The 15,996-nt window shown below is 38.0% G+C and overlaps 1 protein-coding gene across 3 annotated transcripts in view; it reads right to left on the bottom strand.

Annotated features, from left to right (window-relative positions):
* The window catches only part of usp25 (ubiquitin specific peptidase 25), a 33,899-nt gene extending 18,155 nt beyond the window's left edge, over window positions 1-15,744 (bottom strand). For 2 of the 3 annotated variants that reach the window (XM_073479053.1, XM_073479055.1), the window contains exons 1-7: window positions 15,508-15,744; window positions 8,867-8,944; window positions 8,147-8,291; window positions 7,874-7,997; window positions 5,876-6,038; window positions 3,420-3,506; window positions 1,849-1,986 (exon numbers count right to left, since the gene is read on the bottom strand). In XM_073479053.1, coding sequence (XP_073335154.1) covers window positions 1,849-1,986; window positions 3,420-3,506; window positions 5,876-6,038; window positions 7,874-7,997; window positions 8,147-8,291; window positions 8,867-8,944; window positions 15,508-15,549 — 777 coding nt within the window. In that variant the 5' untranslated portion in view covers window positions 15,550-15,744. Of the gene's footprint in view, window positions 1-1,848; window positions 1,987-3,419; window positions 3,507-5,875; window positions 6,039-7,873; window positions 7,998-8,146; window positions 8,292-8,866; window positions 8,945-13,523; window positions 13,670-15,507 lie in introns of all 3 variants that reach the window. The other variant, XM_073479054.1, reaches the window with a different exon arrangement.
* Window positions 15,745-15,996: the final 252 nt, after the last annotated feature.

Genomic DNA, 15,996 nt, shown 5'->3' with positions numbered 1-15,996 from the left:
GTCAATATTATTTTTTGCAAAGTTCAGAGGGGATGATGTGGGTTTGAGGATTAATAGCTATAGATAAGAGAGGTTAAGTGTCTTGGATTCAGTAGAGCTGAGTCAGTAGAACGAAAATGAACCTGAGCAGTCATGCCCTCGGTTGAAAGGACTTGGCACAAAGAGGGGATAAAGGGTATTAAATATTTCCGGTATGTGCAAACAGTAAAAGATGCTTATTTTCTGTAGGACAAAAGAAGAGGAATATCAACACACACAGCTGTTTCTATAGGAATTATTCACATTTCTTGAGAGTTGACTGAAACTGACTGAAACACTCGCAGCATGTAGTAATAAATAATAATATAAATAAAATAAAATAGGGGTGTCACGATTTCAGTTCTTAATCGAGAATCAATCTAAATGAGCATTAAAATTAAATTATTAAAATCAAATCAAAAATGGGCAATTTCTGATTTTGGCAGGTTCAGTCCTCCATATGAAAGATGCTACACAAATAAAGTTTGTTTGATTTAGTGATCAGCTAGCATTTATCCCCTCTCTTCCATTCATACAGTATATTTATCTCTCCTTCAGTATTCTTAGACAGGATGAGGATTTCAGTCAGTATATGCAGGTGGCTAATGTTAGCTGCTTTCCAAGCCACAAAACATTAGCTTGGATGCACTTTAAAAACATACTGTAGTTTTACAGCTGGAGCTTTTTGTGAGCCTTTTTTTCTTTTGCTTTTGAACTTTTCATTTGGTGTTTCATATTGTATGTTCTTGTTCTCAGCTTCTTTTTTCTTCTTCAGGGGTGTCATGATTCTCCACATCCACAGTTTGACTATTTATTTTGAGGTTACGAGTTAATTTACATTTTTTTTATTTTCAGCCCCGACGGCTATGTCATTGTTAAACTATCGAGTCTTGATTTGTAAATATCAAAAGATCATTGGTTTTATGCTCTGACCATTGTTATATAGTATTTACATAGCATTGGTAGTATCCCGTTCTTACCACCTGAAAATTAAATAGGAAAGTAAATAAATACTTTAATTAATAAAGAAGGGAATTAAATAGCGAGGCAAATTTAAAGCAGAAATATCTATTTGTGACACATTTCATAAATTAATTAATGCCTACATTCATTTTCAATTTTATTTTTGGTGCAGATAATTGCATATTCATTTATTTATTGAGCCATTTATATATTTAATTATTTATTTCTGATTTTGGCAGGACTGCCAAGTTGATAATAAGACAGGAGAAATATATGCAGAAAAACAACAGGAAACCATGAAAAACAGAAATGGACAATGTTCCTCAGTCTATTTAAAAGAATTTGGTGAACAACCAAATCAACAGCAGCACTCAGTAGTAGTACTAAAAATAAAGGTTTATTGGTATCTGGACTTCTATTTCTTTTTCAAGGACTTTAATTTTAAAGATTTCTTTAAAACATTGCTTAAAATTGGAAGATTTGACATAGGTCTGTAGCTACAAGGTGCTGATGCAGCTAGGCTAACATAACTAACACAGCTTTGTATGCTGTAGGGAAAACATCCAGCTGAGGAGGGTGATAAATAAACATAATTAGAAGACTTCAATGTTGTTACGACTTTCCTGAGCATCTCAACATCTGCCAGGTCAAAACTGAAATGTGAAGCCAAGTGTTCTCCACTCCACATTATGGATGCTATCTGGGTAAAATGTTTGCTGTCTCTTTGCTTTTGTCAGTAGGAGATACAAATGCAGTAACATGGACACTATCTCTCACCTGCCTGATGTAATGAAGCTCTCTTCATTGAACACTGCCTGTACTGAGTGAATGTTATTATGCTGAGCATAATGGCAGAAAGAGGCTTACCTGCTGCGATTCACTCGACTTGAAGGCGTCCTTGAGTATTTCCACAGCTCGTGATGGATCCACATATTTCCTCTTGGACCCCACCATGAGGGAGAAGAGGTTCCTCAGCTCCTGCATGAAAGGCAGGTTCCTGTGCTCCTGGTAAGAGTAAAACAATCAACTTTAGAAACAGCTAAGAGGTGATAAGGTGATGTTTTTGCTGTAAAGCCATACATACTACAGCTTCTAGTGGTAGTTAACATGGTTAGTCAACATCAACATTCATTAAGCCAGCCTAATTAGATTTCACAACCTGCAGCTACACCCTGAAAATGGGCTGAGCAGCAGTAGATATGAAATGTTGATTGTTGACTGATACTGATTATTTTGACACACTGATAAAAAAATCTGATAAACTACTTGATCCAGATAATAGAGAATGATTTGTGAGTCCTGATTCAGAAAGAAGTTCACCTGGAACTCCTATATTTAAGGTGCTGCAATCAGTAGGATTATTTCTCTAGAGAAGAGTCATCACTCTGTTGTACTACAAAATCACTTCACTTGCAGCTGTAAAGTGATGTTACCAAGTGACATCTCTGTACACGGAAACAATCTTGGGCAGAGTACCGTCAGTGGCTTTAGAGAGCACATTAATCAAAAGTCTCAGCATAGCCATTTTAACCAGTGAATGCAACAGTCAGTTACCTGCATATTTCAACATTGGTCTTTGATAATAATAAATAACAAGGTCCTCAAGTGTCATTTTAGGACCATGATAAAGGCCATATACCTAAACTTTTAGTAACAACAAGGTTATAAATACAAGTTTCTTTTCCCCAAATCTTCTTTTTTAAGTTGTGCAGTGTTACCATATTGACATTATAACATGAGATACAGAGGCAACATGACTCAGCAATGCATAATAACAACACTTATTTCTCTGAGCTAGTGAGTCAGAGATGCTTTAAAAGATTAGACTGTAAGATCTTGCAGTCTCGTACTGCTGAAGTAAAAGGTCAGTGATTAGGACTAAGGGAAGTGATATGAAGAGATGACTGCCCAGAGCCACACTTCCACAGCTGAGGCTTAGAGCAGATTAGCGACAGGCTGCTGACCCTGTGGTGAACACATGCTGAGAACTATTCTGCCAATGTAGTGACTGTGGATAGACAAATTTGAGTACCTCAAATGTAAAAAAACCCAAAAAACAACACCAATCAAATACACTCTCTGCATGTCCTGTTGTTTCTTCAAACATTTCACACGAGTTGCTACTTCTAGTAGCTTGCTAGCAGGGAGCTATGTGAACCAGAAGGGGTAAAACATTAAGCTGCAGTGACCTTAGGGCAGGATCACACAGCTGCTGAATGGTGGCTCGCAGTTCCAAGAGGGTCAAACCCTCTGAGCTAAGGCACTGCTAGCTGCTGTGATAAGCTACAGAAGAGCTGCTCAACATCAACAGAGCTGATGTGAGGTTGCACACACAGGCAACTGAGCTAAAAACCGTTAAAAGACATCACACTCTGATGTTGTTATTGCTGCTTTCCTTTCCTCTGCTGAGAACCTGAGAAGAAAGGTAGGGCTCTAACCTTCTGGTTGCGAGGCAGGTCATGGACTCTGGCTGGTGGCGAGTAGTTGAGCACCAGCCTCTGGAACTCCAGCAGGTTGAACAGAGACTTGAATTTGAAGCGGGATAAACAAAAGTTAGTAACACAGAATCATAGGACAGCCTTATCCAATTTACATTTTTTCATGTGAGAGATCGACCATGATTAAACGCACAATATTTTAATAATAAATTAATAATTAATACAAATTTCTGCCGCTAGGGATCTCTTTATTAAATCAAAACAAAAGATGTTGGCAAAGTGCTGTGTGGGGAGGGACTGGCGAATCGGACTCTGCTCTGATCTGGAGCCATTTACCAATGGAAGGAGAGCTCCTAAGATTACTTTTTAACTTTTGGGAATAAAAAGTGGATTTATCTTCACTTTTGTTTATCAACCTGACTGCAGCAGCAATCTGCAGAGGTGTTAATGTACTGTAATATTGACTGCTGACTGGAGCTGGAGGGGAAATGTACTTAACATCATGAACGTAACATTACAGAGAGAGCTTAATTGAGTGTCTGCAGCTTATGTTGATTGTTGATTGTCCAGCCTCAGCTGGACAATAAAGTTACGTCACAACATTGCTCCTATGTTTTGAATTGTGGGCGGACATTAGACTAACGTTACTTATCTGCGAGTGATAAAATAAAACTCATAGCGTACTTTTTAAAAACGGACATCTTGGGGCACGTGGGATTTTATGAACTTGCTGGGAAGCACGAACTCGACGAGACCCACGCTGAGCATGACCTCTGCCTCACAACAATTATTAATCACGTTAGCATTTTCACCTGAAGCTAACGTCTGCAGCCATAAATAATAACTGTTACAGTAAGCCAAGCTAATCAGCCAGATCTGAGGAGGCGCTGTCAACTTTGTCGTCCAACTCTGAGAGAGGTGCGCGCAGCAGAGTCAATAAATACCTTATCTTAAAGCTGCCATGTGAAAACAATATTATTGTAGATTACAACAAATGTGTAAGGCACTGCAGATGGACAAATGTTTTGTTTTTCTAATGTTAATGTCTTGAAAAGATGCAGCTTTTATTTTGTAGACTGCTGTAGTCTGATTACTGGAAGGACTTTCTGAATAAAAGGGGAACTTAAATGATGAAAAAGTAGCCATGTGCAGTAATATAGATAAATGACGATGTCATACACTAAGATGCATTGACAATCATTTTGCATTCGAATTGTTGACAGCTGAATCGTAATCGAATCATGAGGCCAGTGAAGATTCACACCTCTACAAAATACATAACAAAAGTCATTTATAGGCATCTTAATGCAGAAATATATATTATATATTATATCTTTAAATGCACTCAAAAATCTAGTGTTGCCTTAACTGATAGAGGCCTTGCTCACAGCGTAACGTCATGAGACCTTTTACAAAGCGTGGCGTTTCCCTCTGCTAAGCAAGGAATCCACAAAAATTCACTGCCATAAGGTTTCAATAAATTATTAATACTACTTCGTGCACGCTACATATGCGCTCTATATGCAAAATACTGCTCCACTGTAACTCGATTTTCCACATTTCCCTGAAAACTAAAACAATTTTTCCAGGTTAAAATCTTACAGCATGTTCTCTGCAATTACATTTAGACCTCCCCTCTGGCAATTCAAACCCCTGCCAGCTGATCCATCACATGCTCCTGCCAGCTCCAGTTCATAAAACGGAAATTAAAGCAATATTGTACACAAATATAATGTAAACCTGACCCCTGTCTTTAGTACATGGAATAACCGGTGTGAAAGGCTGAGTTGAATGTGTGAAGTTTTTTCATGTTATGTAAAACATTCTGTAATGTGAGACTAAGTTCTTGCTTTTTTCCTTCCTTTTCGACATCACCACTGGTCGTTTTTTAGTACTTTTATAACATGGTGCAACAAGAACCATCTACACATAATAACAAGAGCCACTTGCTTTAATAAGGGTCATGATTTGTAGTTTCTGTTTTGTAAAAGTGAATATAAAAGCTGTTAAGATATTCTCTAACGAGAAAGTTGTTTACTCCTGTTCTTTCACCAAGTGCAGCGGGGTCAGGTTGGGGGTTACATTACACACAAGAGCCAGGCACCATGTGATGGTGTATCCAGTGTTCATGAAGCATATTTCAGCTCAGGTCACATTCTACCACCGACTCCACCAGCATACAGGAAACTAAGGCTTTGTGAAAACTGAGTTTTGAAATTTTTTTCAGTATTTTCAAGCATGTCAACATTTTGATGATTATCTTATCCACTACTACTTGATGTCTACAACAGATCAAAGCACTGATTCCTGCCCCATTACAATTACAGGCAACCAAAAACAACAAGGAAAGGAACAAGGAAAGAAATACAAAAATATAGACCAAAATCTCAGACGGTGTCTCAAGTCATGATAACGATATACATCGTGTGTGTGTGTGTGTGTGTGTCTGTGCCCACCTGTATGACAGCACTGAACCAGCAGGTATTGCCAACATTTTTCAGACCCACAGGGCAGCTGTCTATCCTCTTCCTGTCATGTGGGTTGGGTGAATCACTCCATACTTCTGTGTGGGTACGCTTCAGACTTGCCTTGTTCTCTGCTATGCTGGCCTCCAAAACTCTAAAAAGAGTGAGGAAGGCAAAACACATACAAATTCAATTAAAGGCACCGAACATCTTAGCATTGCCATACCTATCATTTTAAAGGTCTGGCTGGAACCCACTGGGGTAGGGGGATTATTGGCTTTATGTACATTATATACATTTTAAAAAAAAATTTCATTTTACAGTATCTTTCTATTGAAATACATACAGTTCAAAAGTGTTTCTCTAAAGCGAAATGTCACCATATAAACTTCCACATAGTTGGCCATTAATGGGGCTTATCTCAATGGTCCACATCAGGTCAGTGAGAATGGGGTTTAATTAAACTGCCAGATAGTGGCTCCAGTGTATTGTGCTTCAATCAGGTCATATTGTACCTGATATTAAGGGTTGTGATTTTAAAATGTAATGTTCATAAGGCTCTTATTCTCTCTTATCAGGACATAATAAATTAATCACATTTATTACAAGGTAAGTGACCATTTGCATCCTCAGACTGAGGATGAAAGGAAAAATACGACTCTTATGTGTGGTTAAAGTGGTGGCCTGTCAAAATATTCATTCCACCCTTATTCTTTTAAAATGTGCCCTTCAACTGACATCAAACCTCAAACCTAATCTAGAAATGTCCAAAATATTCGAGACCCCATTTCAAAACTGGTTTCTTTTAAGACTGTTAGAAAGGCTATTCAACACTTTTTTGCTTATCTCCTCGACAGAAATGATTTGCTGAACCTGTAACTATGAGGTGGCAATTGCCTCGGACCTCATCTGACCTTGTTTTATTTAATAGAATAAGGGATGTTCCAATTTAAGGATTTTTTTACCCAGATCTCAACTGAAACCCTTAAATATCAGGTATCAGACGATATAAAGTCTGACCTGATACTTAAATTTACATTAATGTTGATATATATATCCGACACAACAAAATAACAACTGCAGCTACTAAATCTGTCGCACCTCATCTTGTACAGGCTGCTTGATCCAAATAATGAAGGTCCTGATTCAAAACTATAGCTTGTATTAGTTTAAATTGTTGATATGATTTAGATGAAAGTGAAACAGGACTTCTGAATCTGATGTGACGCAATCCTCTGGAGAGAGGATGTATCACTCTGTTAGAGTTGTTGGAAGGTCTGGCAGAGTGCAAACACCAGCTGCAGAGAGCCCAAGAAGCTGAGATCAGCCAGGTTTAAAGTTGGTCTGTCATCAAGATGCTCACAGAATTAACATTAATTATTGACAGCTGTATGATCTGCCACAGGTGACATTTGTCATTTTAACCAGTGAAAGCACCCGTCAGTGCTGGCTAAAAATGAGAAGCAGTTAGCTCAGTGTTTTCCATACTGCTCTTTGCTGAAAACAGAGAGGAGAGATAGCACATTCCTTAGTGTCGGATTTTAATGAATCAGTTTATTTTGCAATCTTGGTGTCAGATCAGAGTCAAGCACTGGTACTATAAAATAGTTGTACACATTTGCACTTATTTTCACTCACATACAGATCCAATTGCACCCAGGGTAGATCCCAGCTAGCTGATTTTTATCAGCTTTATTTTACCTGATACTGACCCATTAAAATACGCCCAGATCTGCCTTGAGACCGATCCTTAGGATCAGCTCAGGACATCCCTGATTTTTCACTGCAGATCAACTACTCGGCATTACACAACACAAATGAATGCAAGATATATTTTCATCACACCCTGGGCAAAGATGGAGACAATGTAGGTGGTAAGTGTGGATATTCATCCAAGGCTTTGTTTTTTGTATTTTTTGTTTGGTCAGATGTTGGGCCCAGAATTTCTTGGCATATTTGCTCTCAGTTGCTGAGTAATGTTAAGCCCACCTGCTGATGGCCTGCTCCTCATCAGTGATGCCTGTCTCCCTGAATGCCCGGTTGGACTCCTCCAGGCTGAGGGCGATAGCCCTCTGCAGGTCATCTTTATCATCCCCAGTCAGGTCAATCACATCTGCATTAAGAAAAAGTACACACACACACAAAATAATTTAGATTGCATGAACACCTATTTTATGTTCATGGTTTATACTCAAACAGTTAATTTTTTTCACATCATCCAGTCCATATTGACAAAGTCTAACACGTAAGTAAGCTGCTCACTCGTGTCTGCCTGGCTGCCCACGCTGATGTATCTGTCGCTGGCCACCTGGGACGTCTGGTAGTAAGTCGTCTCATCTTGCTGTGGAACCTTGGCATTCTTTTCTGTCAGAAACGCCACAGCCTCGGCCATGTCCCCATTGCTCACCTGCAGCAACAATGTATTTGTAAAGGCTTATGTCAGATGGTTAGGAAACAAAGGAAAATAAGTAGTCGGAAAACTTGACTAGGCCTTGAAGCCTGTTTCAGATCAGGCTTGCATTTATCTTTATTTGCTAACAATGGTTGAGGAATACAACTGTTCTAAAAAGTGTGTGCAAAAAACCTGAAACTTCAAAACTTTAATTGGTGTTTATCTAATGTAAAATTGTGTAATTCTAAGGTTCAGTAATAACTTGTGTTGAACTGCTTGTATATTTCTGTGACAACCAGAGATTAGCCTGTGTCAGCAGTTGCACATGAATGGATCACACATAGATTTGAGGTAGAGAAGCCTCCTGTCTCTTACATTAAATGGGTCTGTTGCTGTTTTTGCTGAGCATGTGTATTTGGATGGATTGTGTGAAAACAGCTTGTAAACAGAAAAAATTTATTAGACAATATCTTGATGTGTCTGAAAAGTGTGAAGGAGACAGAAAGAGAAACAACAACAGAACAGTGTGTATAGTGTGTATCTATCAGCTCTGATATCAGGATTTGTAATGCATGTGTTTTATGATGTACCTGCAGAGCCTGCTGAAGCAGCTGAACGTCTGTGGTGCCTGTGACCTCCCTCAACTGGTTTAATAGCGTCTGCTGGTGCTATGGAAGAGAAAAAAAGAGGATACATATCAGTTCAAAGCAATGCGTGATGGAGGAGAAGGTTTAACACAGGTTCAAAAACAATGGAAAGGACCCACAACTGTAAATGTGAAACAACCAATGTTTCAACTAAATCTGTGTTTGGATATTGATTAGTAACTATTTGGATTATTAAAATTATTTTTTGAATATACAGAGTGACATACAGCAGCAGGTGCAGCTGCTCTTAACAGCTATACACATGGAACCACTATTGTGGGGATGCACAAATAATGTTGCACCATCACAAGCATCAGGGTTGACATATTCTTGATTGATTAATATTCGTAACAGTGTTTAACTGAACACTGAGTCATGGCAAACGGCTGCTTCACTCTCAAAATAGACTCTGGAAACTCTAAACTGTTTCATCAGTACCATCAACCACAGTAAAAGTAACCATTAATCACAAACAATTCTAATAGCAAATCACAAAGTTATATACTCTCACAAGAACATATCCAGTATTAACTTCAAGAATCAGACCTGTAAATTATTGTCCATATTAATGAGTTTATTGAAGTCTGGTCACTTATTGATGTCAAACACAGCTCGACTGCATGGTCTTAACACACACTCAACCTGCGATGCAAGGCTTGAGTAAATGTACTATAAATAAAGAGGGAGTGCACTTAATGTCAGCGGCCAAGGCAGAAGTCTTAGGTGAGAGGAACACAGAATGCTTTCTGACTGCTGACACAGGTGCAGCAGGCAACAGATAAGAGTGTCAGTTCAAATGGGTCTACATTGGTTTAGGACTTAACACTGTAGGTTGTACTTTTCACACACTGATTGCAAAACATACATCCATCTACGCCACACAACAATTTAATGGAGTAGCTACAAAAGCCAATTAAACCATTTATGCTCGGAAGCATGCTAGGCATGGGACAATATGACATTTTCATGTCATGATTATTCCCTCCAACATAAATGCGATTCAAGATATTCCGAAAACCATAAAAATATTATTAAAACTACAAAATAAAACTTAAATTGCACTAAAACATACTGGAATCACTTTAACCTTACATTTTGTTTGCTAACAACTATTTTTTATTGTATCAGCACATATATTTTTGGTGAAAAAAATTATCTTAAATAAATAATCATAAATCATAAGGTGTTGCTGCTCACATAAATGATAAATAAATAGTGGGAACCTAATCTTCCTATCCGTGGTATTTACACACATCTGATTTTACTTGTTTTTGTGGGCGATTCAATGTGCAAGCTGAGCCTTCAACTATGGGGACAGGCTTAGGCAATTAAAAAAAAAATCAATATAGGACTGTACGTCAGTGAGCTAGACAGCTTTATTAAGTCTGTCATGTGAGGTTATTCACAATTATCTTGATTCAGAAATATTCAGATAATGAAAATTTACCACAATCAACTTATTGTGAGTGGTTTTTAACACGATAAAATCTTTTATCGTCCCACCCCTAAAGCATGCCATGTCATAAAGCAGCAGAACACCACATAAATAATGTAGGACTTCATCCAACATGTGTTTCGTGTTGTGCTCTTGTGCAGTGTATGAATCTGCACTAATTATGTGAAGTGATAAAGGTAACCACATCTTGACGGCACCTTAATTAAACATTAGATATCACCATTCACCAAAAGTACTGAACTCTAAAAAGAAAATGGCCTCAGTTCTGGAAAAAAGAACTCTCTCAAGTGTAAACGTGGCCCGATACAACATTGCCACGAACACAAAATCTTGTTTACAGTGATGTCGAATGAATCCCCTTCATTACCTCCAACCACATTCTGCAGGGGTCCGACACATCACTTGCTATCAGGGTTACAAAATAACAGTGTAGTGATTTGGAAATTACACTCTCTGTTAAACCACTAACACGCCAGCTGGCAGGCAGATTGGGAAAGTCAGCAGTCACAGCTGGTGCGCCCAAGTTATGATAAAAAGTGTTTAAAATAGTTTTTTTTCTTTTACAGTTTTAAAGCCACAACAAACAAAAAGCTTCCGCGGTGCATAACCCTGTACATAATTGCATCATATAAGCAGTCTAGAAAGTAAGTCACGTTATATTTCACAGCTGAAATCTGATTTGGAGGACTTGGTTTTAAGACAGAAAAACTGTTGATCCCAAAGGAGGTTTGCTTAAGCCTTTTGCCTGGAACAACCAGATCAACATATCAAAATCGCTGTAAAGGTTAAAGACATTCAAGCGATACAGAGTTGTCAGTCAAGCACACAAAATGATTTGCAATGCACTAGAGACTGTGGCATGCCTTGGAGAAAAAGAGTCTGTGATTGTGATTAAAAAAATATAAGTGGAGTGCCACAAAATGAAATATATAGATTACTTAATTATAAATGTAATAGTCACACACTGCAGACACAAGAAAATAATAATGATCTTCCATTAATTTTTTGAAGATTCTAGCTTGGAGGGATTACTATTCTATAGGCCTGTCACAATAACTTTACCGACTTACTGTACATATCTTATCGACTCATCGATGTATGTACATGACCTTGATAACTTCCGCTGACTTTGATAATGCCCGTTGTGTTTACATGCATGTTTGTTCACATAAAAATGTCGCCAACATTTTAGCCAACATGATGCCAGACTAACAAGCAGGGTTTTCCCTCCCATTATAAGACTTGAGCGAAGCACCATTACACATGTTCACATTGTGTTTAGAGCTGAACAATATGCAAAGGAAGAACTCATTTTGATTATGACTGCTATTGCAATATGAGTCACCATTTTAGTGGGAATAGTATTTTTTGCATTTAATTCTGACTGAAAAAAAATAAAATAAATAAAAATGGGATGTTTTTTGGGGGTCCATAGCAAACAAGCATGTTCCCTCAGATATGAAGAACATGACTTGTAGGCTGGGGCATCTCTGTAAAACCACAATACTTCATTTATAATGGCATGTTGTGACTCATTTTAACATCATCAAAAAATTGCAGTACACAAATATTGTACTTGGCCATATTGCAAGTCCAATAATATTGTGCAATCCTAATGTTTTGTATTGTTTGGGTTGCATGGTTTTACTTTATTTATTATTTATTTATTCAAGATATTACATATTTTTTCCCATTCCAATTCCAATGTCTGAATATTAGGGAGTTTATTGCTCTTTGAGAGGGTGTATCTTATTAAACTATTATATCATCATTATCTTGGTGTCAAAAAATGGTCACAAAATAACAATAACATTGCTTATTGCAATTATTTCTGGGACAATATATCATTTATTATTCAACAAAAGTACTGGTAAAATGTTATAATAATCATAATTTATAAATGGTAAATTTAAAGTCAATTTATCTTTAATAGTTAACAGTTATTTCACTGTTAATAAAAATGAAATGCTTTATAAACCATTTATTAAGCAATTGTAAAGGTTTATAAACATCAGTTCCAACTAAATGGCCATCTAAATAATGTTTATACATGAACTACAAAGTATTCATTATCTATTATTAAATTAATATATTATAAACATCAGTTGGAACTTTACAATAAACAATTGTTTCATAAATGATTTATAAAGCATTTCCTTGTTCTGTTAACCATGAAATAACTATTAACTACTGTTTATTAACCATAAATTTACCAGTTATTAATGACAGTTATTATAAAGTCTTACCAAAGTAGTTATCATGACAGGCCTACCAACTATTAAACTGATCTCTTGCAAATGTAAATATTAAAAAACTGAACTACTTGAAGAATATTTATCATTATAACAATATCCTTCTCATCACAACAAACTACAGTTAGTATTAGAAAAACTTGCATTTACAACTGAGAACTGACAGCTCCGTCAAAGACATCAGAAAGGCATCATTCCTACTGTAGCGTCCTGAAGTAAGACACTTCATTCTTTCAGCCCTCGGGAAACTGTTCTGCACCTTGTTTGAGACCTGACTCCAATCCTGCTATCAGCTACATGATTTTCGGTGAGCTTTTGAAAGCAAAAGTGCTTTATTTAACCCAGGGGGAATGTTTTTTCATACAGTCATGGGAGTAAGTGAAAAGAAAGTTCACGGTGTTGTTTGAGTAAACGCACATAAATAATACATTAAACCCAATTTGTCTGTGACCATGCTCACAGTTTACGAGACAAAGGATACATAATTTAACAGTGAGCTTAATACTTGTGGAGCAGGTTAGCTCACAGCAATGGACTGGTAAATGACAATACGACACTGTTGTATACCAAACTTATAGAGGAGGTGCTGCTATGCGTTATCTGACACGTCATTGTAGAGAATGACAAATATTGCAGTGGAAGTCTGACAATCAGGGCTAATTTACAAGAAATACATTTTGTAGAATAAAACAAAGACAGGAACTAACCAAATACCTTACTGTAAGGCCTTATTTATAAGAAAAGGACTTCTTATACTTTTTCTTATAAGGACTTATAAGAAAATACAGCCTATATCACAAGGCATCCAATTACAGTAGGTCAGTATAGTTTTGCGAGCTCCAAAAGAGCCCCATTACAATTGCATTCATAGAACTGTAACTCGTGCACTTACAACATTTTTACATATCGCCATGTTTCAACCACTGGAGACAAGTAAACATGAAGATGACGGTGTGTTTTGGTCACTGTCAGACTGATGGATGCAGGTTTGTTGGCACGGAGGATGGCGGCGTCAGTGAAGTGTGAGGGAAGTTACACCTGTGACAGATTTGGGCCAAGTCAACCACAAGAGCAGTAACACACACACACACACACACACACACACATACATACTTCTCATCTTCATGTGACATGTCTGGCATGAGTGCTTGTCACACTGGTCTTCAGCCATTACTTGGCAGCTTGTGAATAACACCACATAATTCTCTGCATGGCACAGGGAACATCTTTGAGGCTACAGATGGGGGCATTCCCAGTGAATCTACTATCAGCTTCTCACGGCTGCTTTGTGTGCATGTGAAGGAGTTGCAAACAAAATCAAATTGCACTGACACAAGTAGGAGTCCTCCAGCATGACCTCATCTCTCTACCTACAGGTCACTACATGAAAACCACACCGCAACCTGCTCTCATGAACCACTTAATGATGGCACACGACTGTAAACTATAATAACATGCCACCACACTCACACACTGACAAAACAAATCAAATCTGAACATTTTTGCATAAAGACTTATTCAAATAAGTTATAGGAAACAAGAAAGAATATTTATATTCATATAAATGTTTGTGGACTAAAGTGGGTTAAAAATGTATTGATGTAAACCCGTCTTTACTGTCACTGTTGTTAATCATGGTTTCATTTCAGCCCTGAAAAGGTCAGACTGCATAATAGGGTTTGTGTTACACTGCTACTTTTAAATTGTCTACTGACGTCTGTCTGACTGTCATCACCCCATCAGATATTCACCTCACACCACTATCTTATGTCTTCTAGCTAAGTGAGCTATGTCAGATTTGGTTCAACACAAAAGGACTATGCTGCAGAACAGGGGCACTCTCTTGTATGCAGTGTGGTAAATCATGGCTGTATTACATAAACCTTATGCAAAATGATCGTTTCTTTTCATTTGGACTGGCAGAGCAAACATCTTACTTGCGTTTTAGCAACATCGCTCAAGTGGTTACATAACTAACCAGAGCTATGCAAAGCTGGGTTGGGTGGTCACAGAATCCCGTAACTACGAGCCCAAGCAACAGAACCGCCCCTTCATGCACTTTCATAAACCGAGCGTATGATTGAATGTAACCCAGTAAATGTGCCTTCTCGGTAATGAACCATTACACACTTGGCTTGCTATCTGGCTCCTCAATCTCCGCCAAGCATCAAGGCTCGGCTGTGCTTCCACATTCGCCGCTGGCCATACTTTGTAAACAAAGATATCAGATATGCTATGAGTAACCCAGGGAACATTTGCACACACAAACACGCAGTATCCACTTCGAACAAAACATTATAGTTGGTGGTAACTTACATTGTCAAATGTCTTCAGAAAATTGCCCCGTTAATATAAAAGAATATACGTTAATGTTCTGACTAAATGCTACGGAGCTGACGAGAGTAACGATAACGTTAAAGCTAAATCTGTCACTGTCACTTGGCCTTGTTTATTTCATTTGACGACACAGTTAGCCCAAGATGCTAACGTTACCGAAGGAAGTATCGCTCATATCAATAGGTATGAAATGCTAGCTATCGTAAACGTTACATAACATAACGGAACACAGACTACGCTAAGCTTTACCTTAACTTTACGTAGTACCGTTAGCTAACGTGCTAATAGTTAGCAAAATATTGGATAACGCTTTGCGCGAGCATAACGGTAGGCCAAGCCCAAACAAATTTACTTGCGGTTTAAAAACCATTCCTTACCAACGGACAGCCCGTATCCCAAATAAAACGACTATTCAAGGTTAACGTAACTAACCAAGGTGCTGACTAGCCGTGTCTGCAAGTACTTTAAGCCCTAAAACTATGTAGCTATACAGTTAGGCTAAAGTTAGCTAGCCACCAAGTTAGCTTCTGTAAGCTTACCTTCTGAGAATGCTGCTGGAGGACATTCTGCTCCACGGTCATGGCGGGTTCAGAGATAGATTTAATTAAATGTAAACCAGGAGTAGCAAAACGCACGCGATTATTTCTACTGAAGCGAAGTAAAACACGATGTTATGATGTCCCCTCCTTAATCAGCGACATTACGGGCGCCATGGGCGCAGGTCGTCAGCAGGCATGAAAACATTGCTCTGGCTTCACTGAGATCTGGGGTCGATTACTCACGTCTGTTTGAACGGCACTACGTCACTGCTCAGATTTTTGGAAATCATGGATAAAAAATAAGAATAAGAAGAGTTTAGGCTGATATCTGAGGCGTTATTATCATCCACATCCTTCCTGGAGTCCGTTATGTTGTGAGCATGTAATATTTGATGTTCGCGATCAGACCACGAACACATCTAAGCACCGACGTTATTAAATTTAGGATTATCTTGGCAAAATATACTTGCTATGGTATTTTTAATATCT

Source organism: Pagrus major, chromosome 13 (genome assembly GCF_040436345.1).
Source record: "Pagrus major chromosome 13, Pma_NU_1.0".
In the NCBI taxonomy this organism is placed as follows: Eukaryota; Metazoa; Chordata; class Actinopteri; order Spariformes; family Sparidae; genus Pagrus; species Pagrus major.
This window is presented reverse-complemented; position numbering and strand designations above follow the sequence as displayed.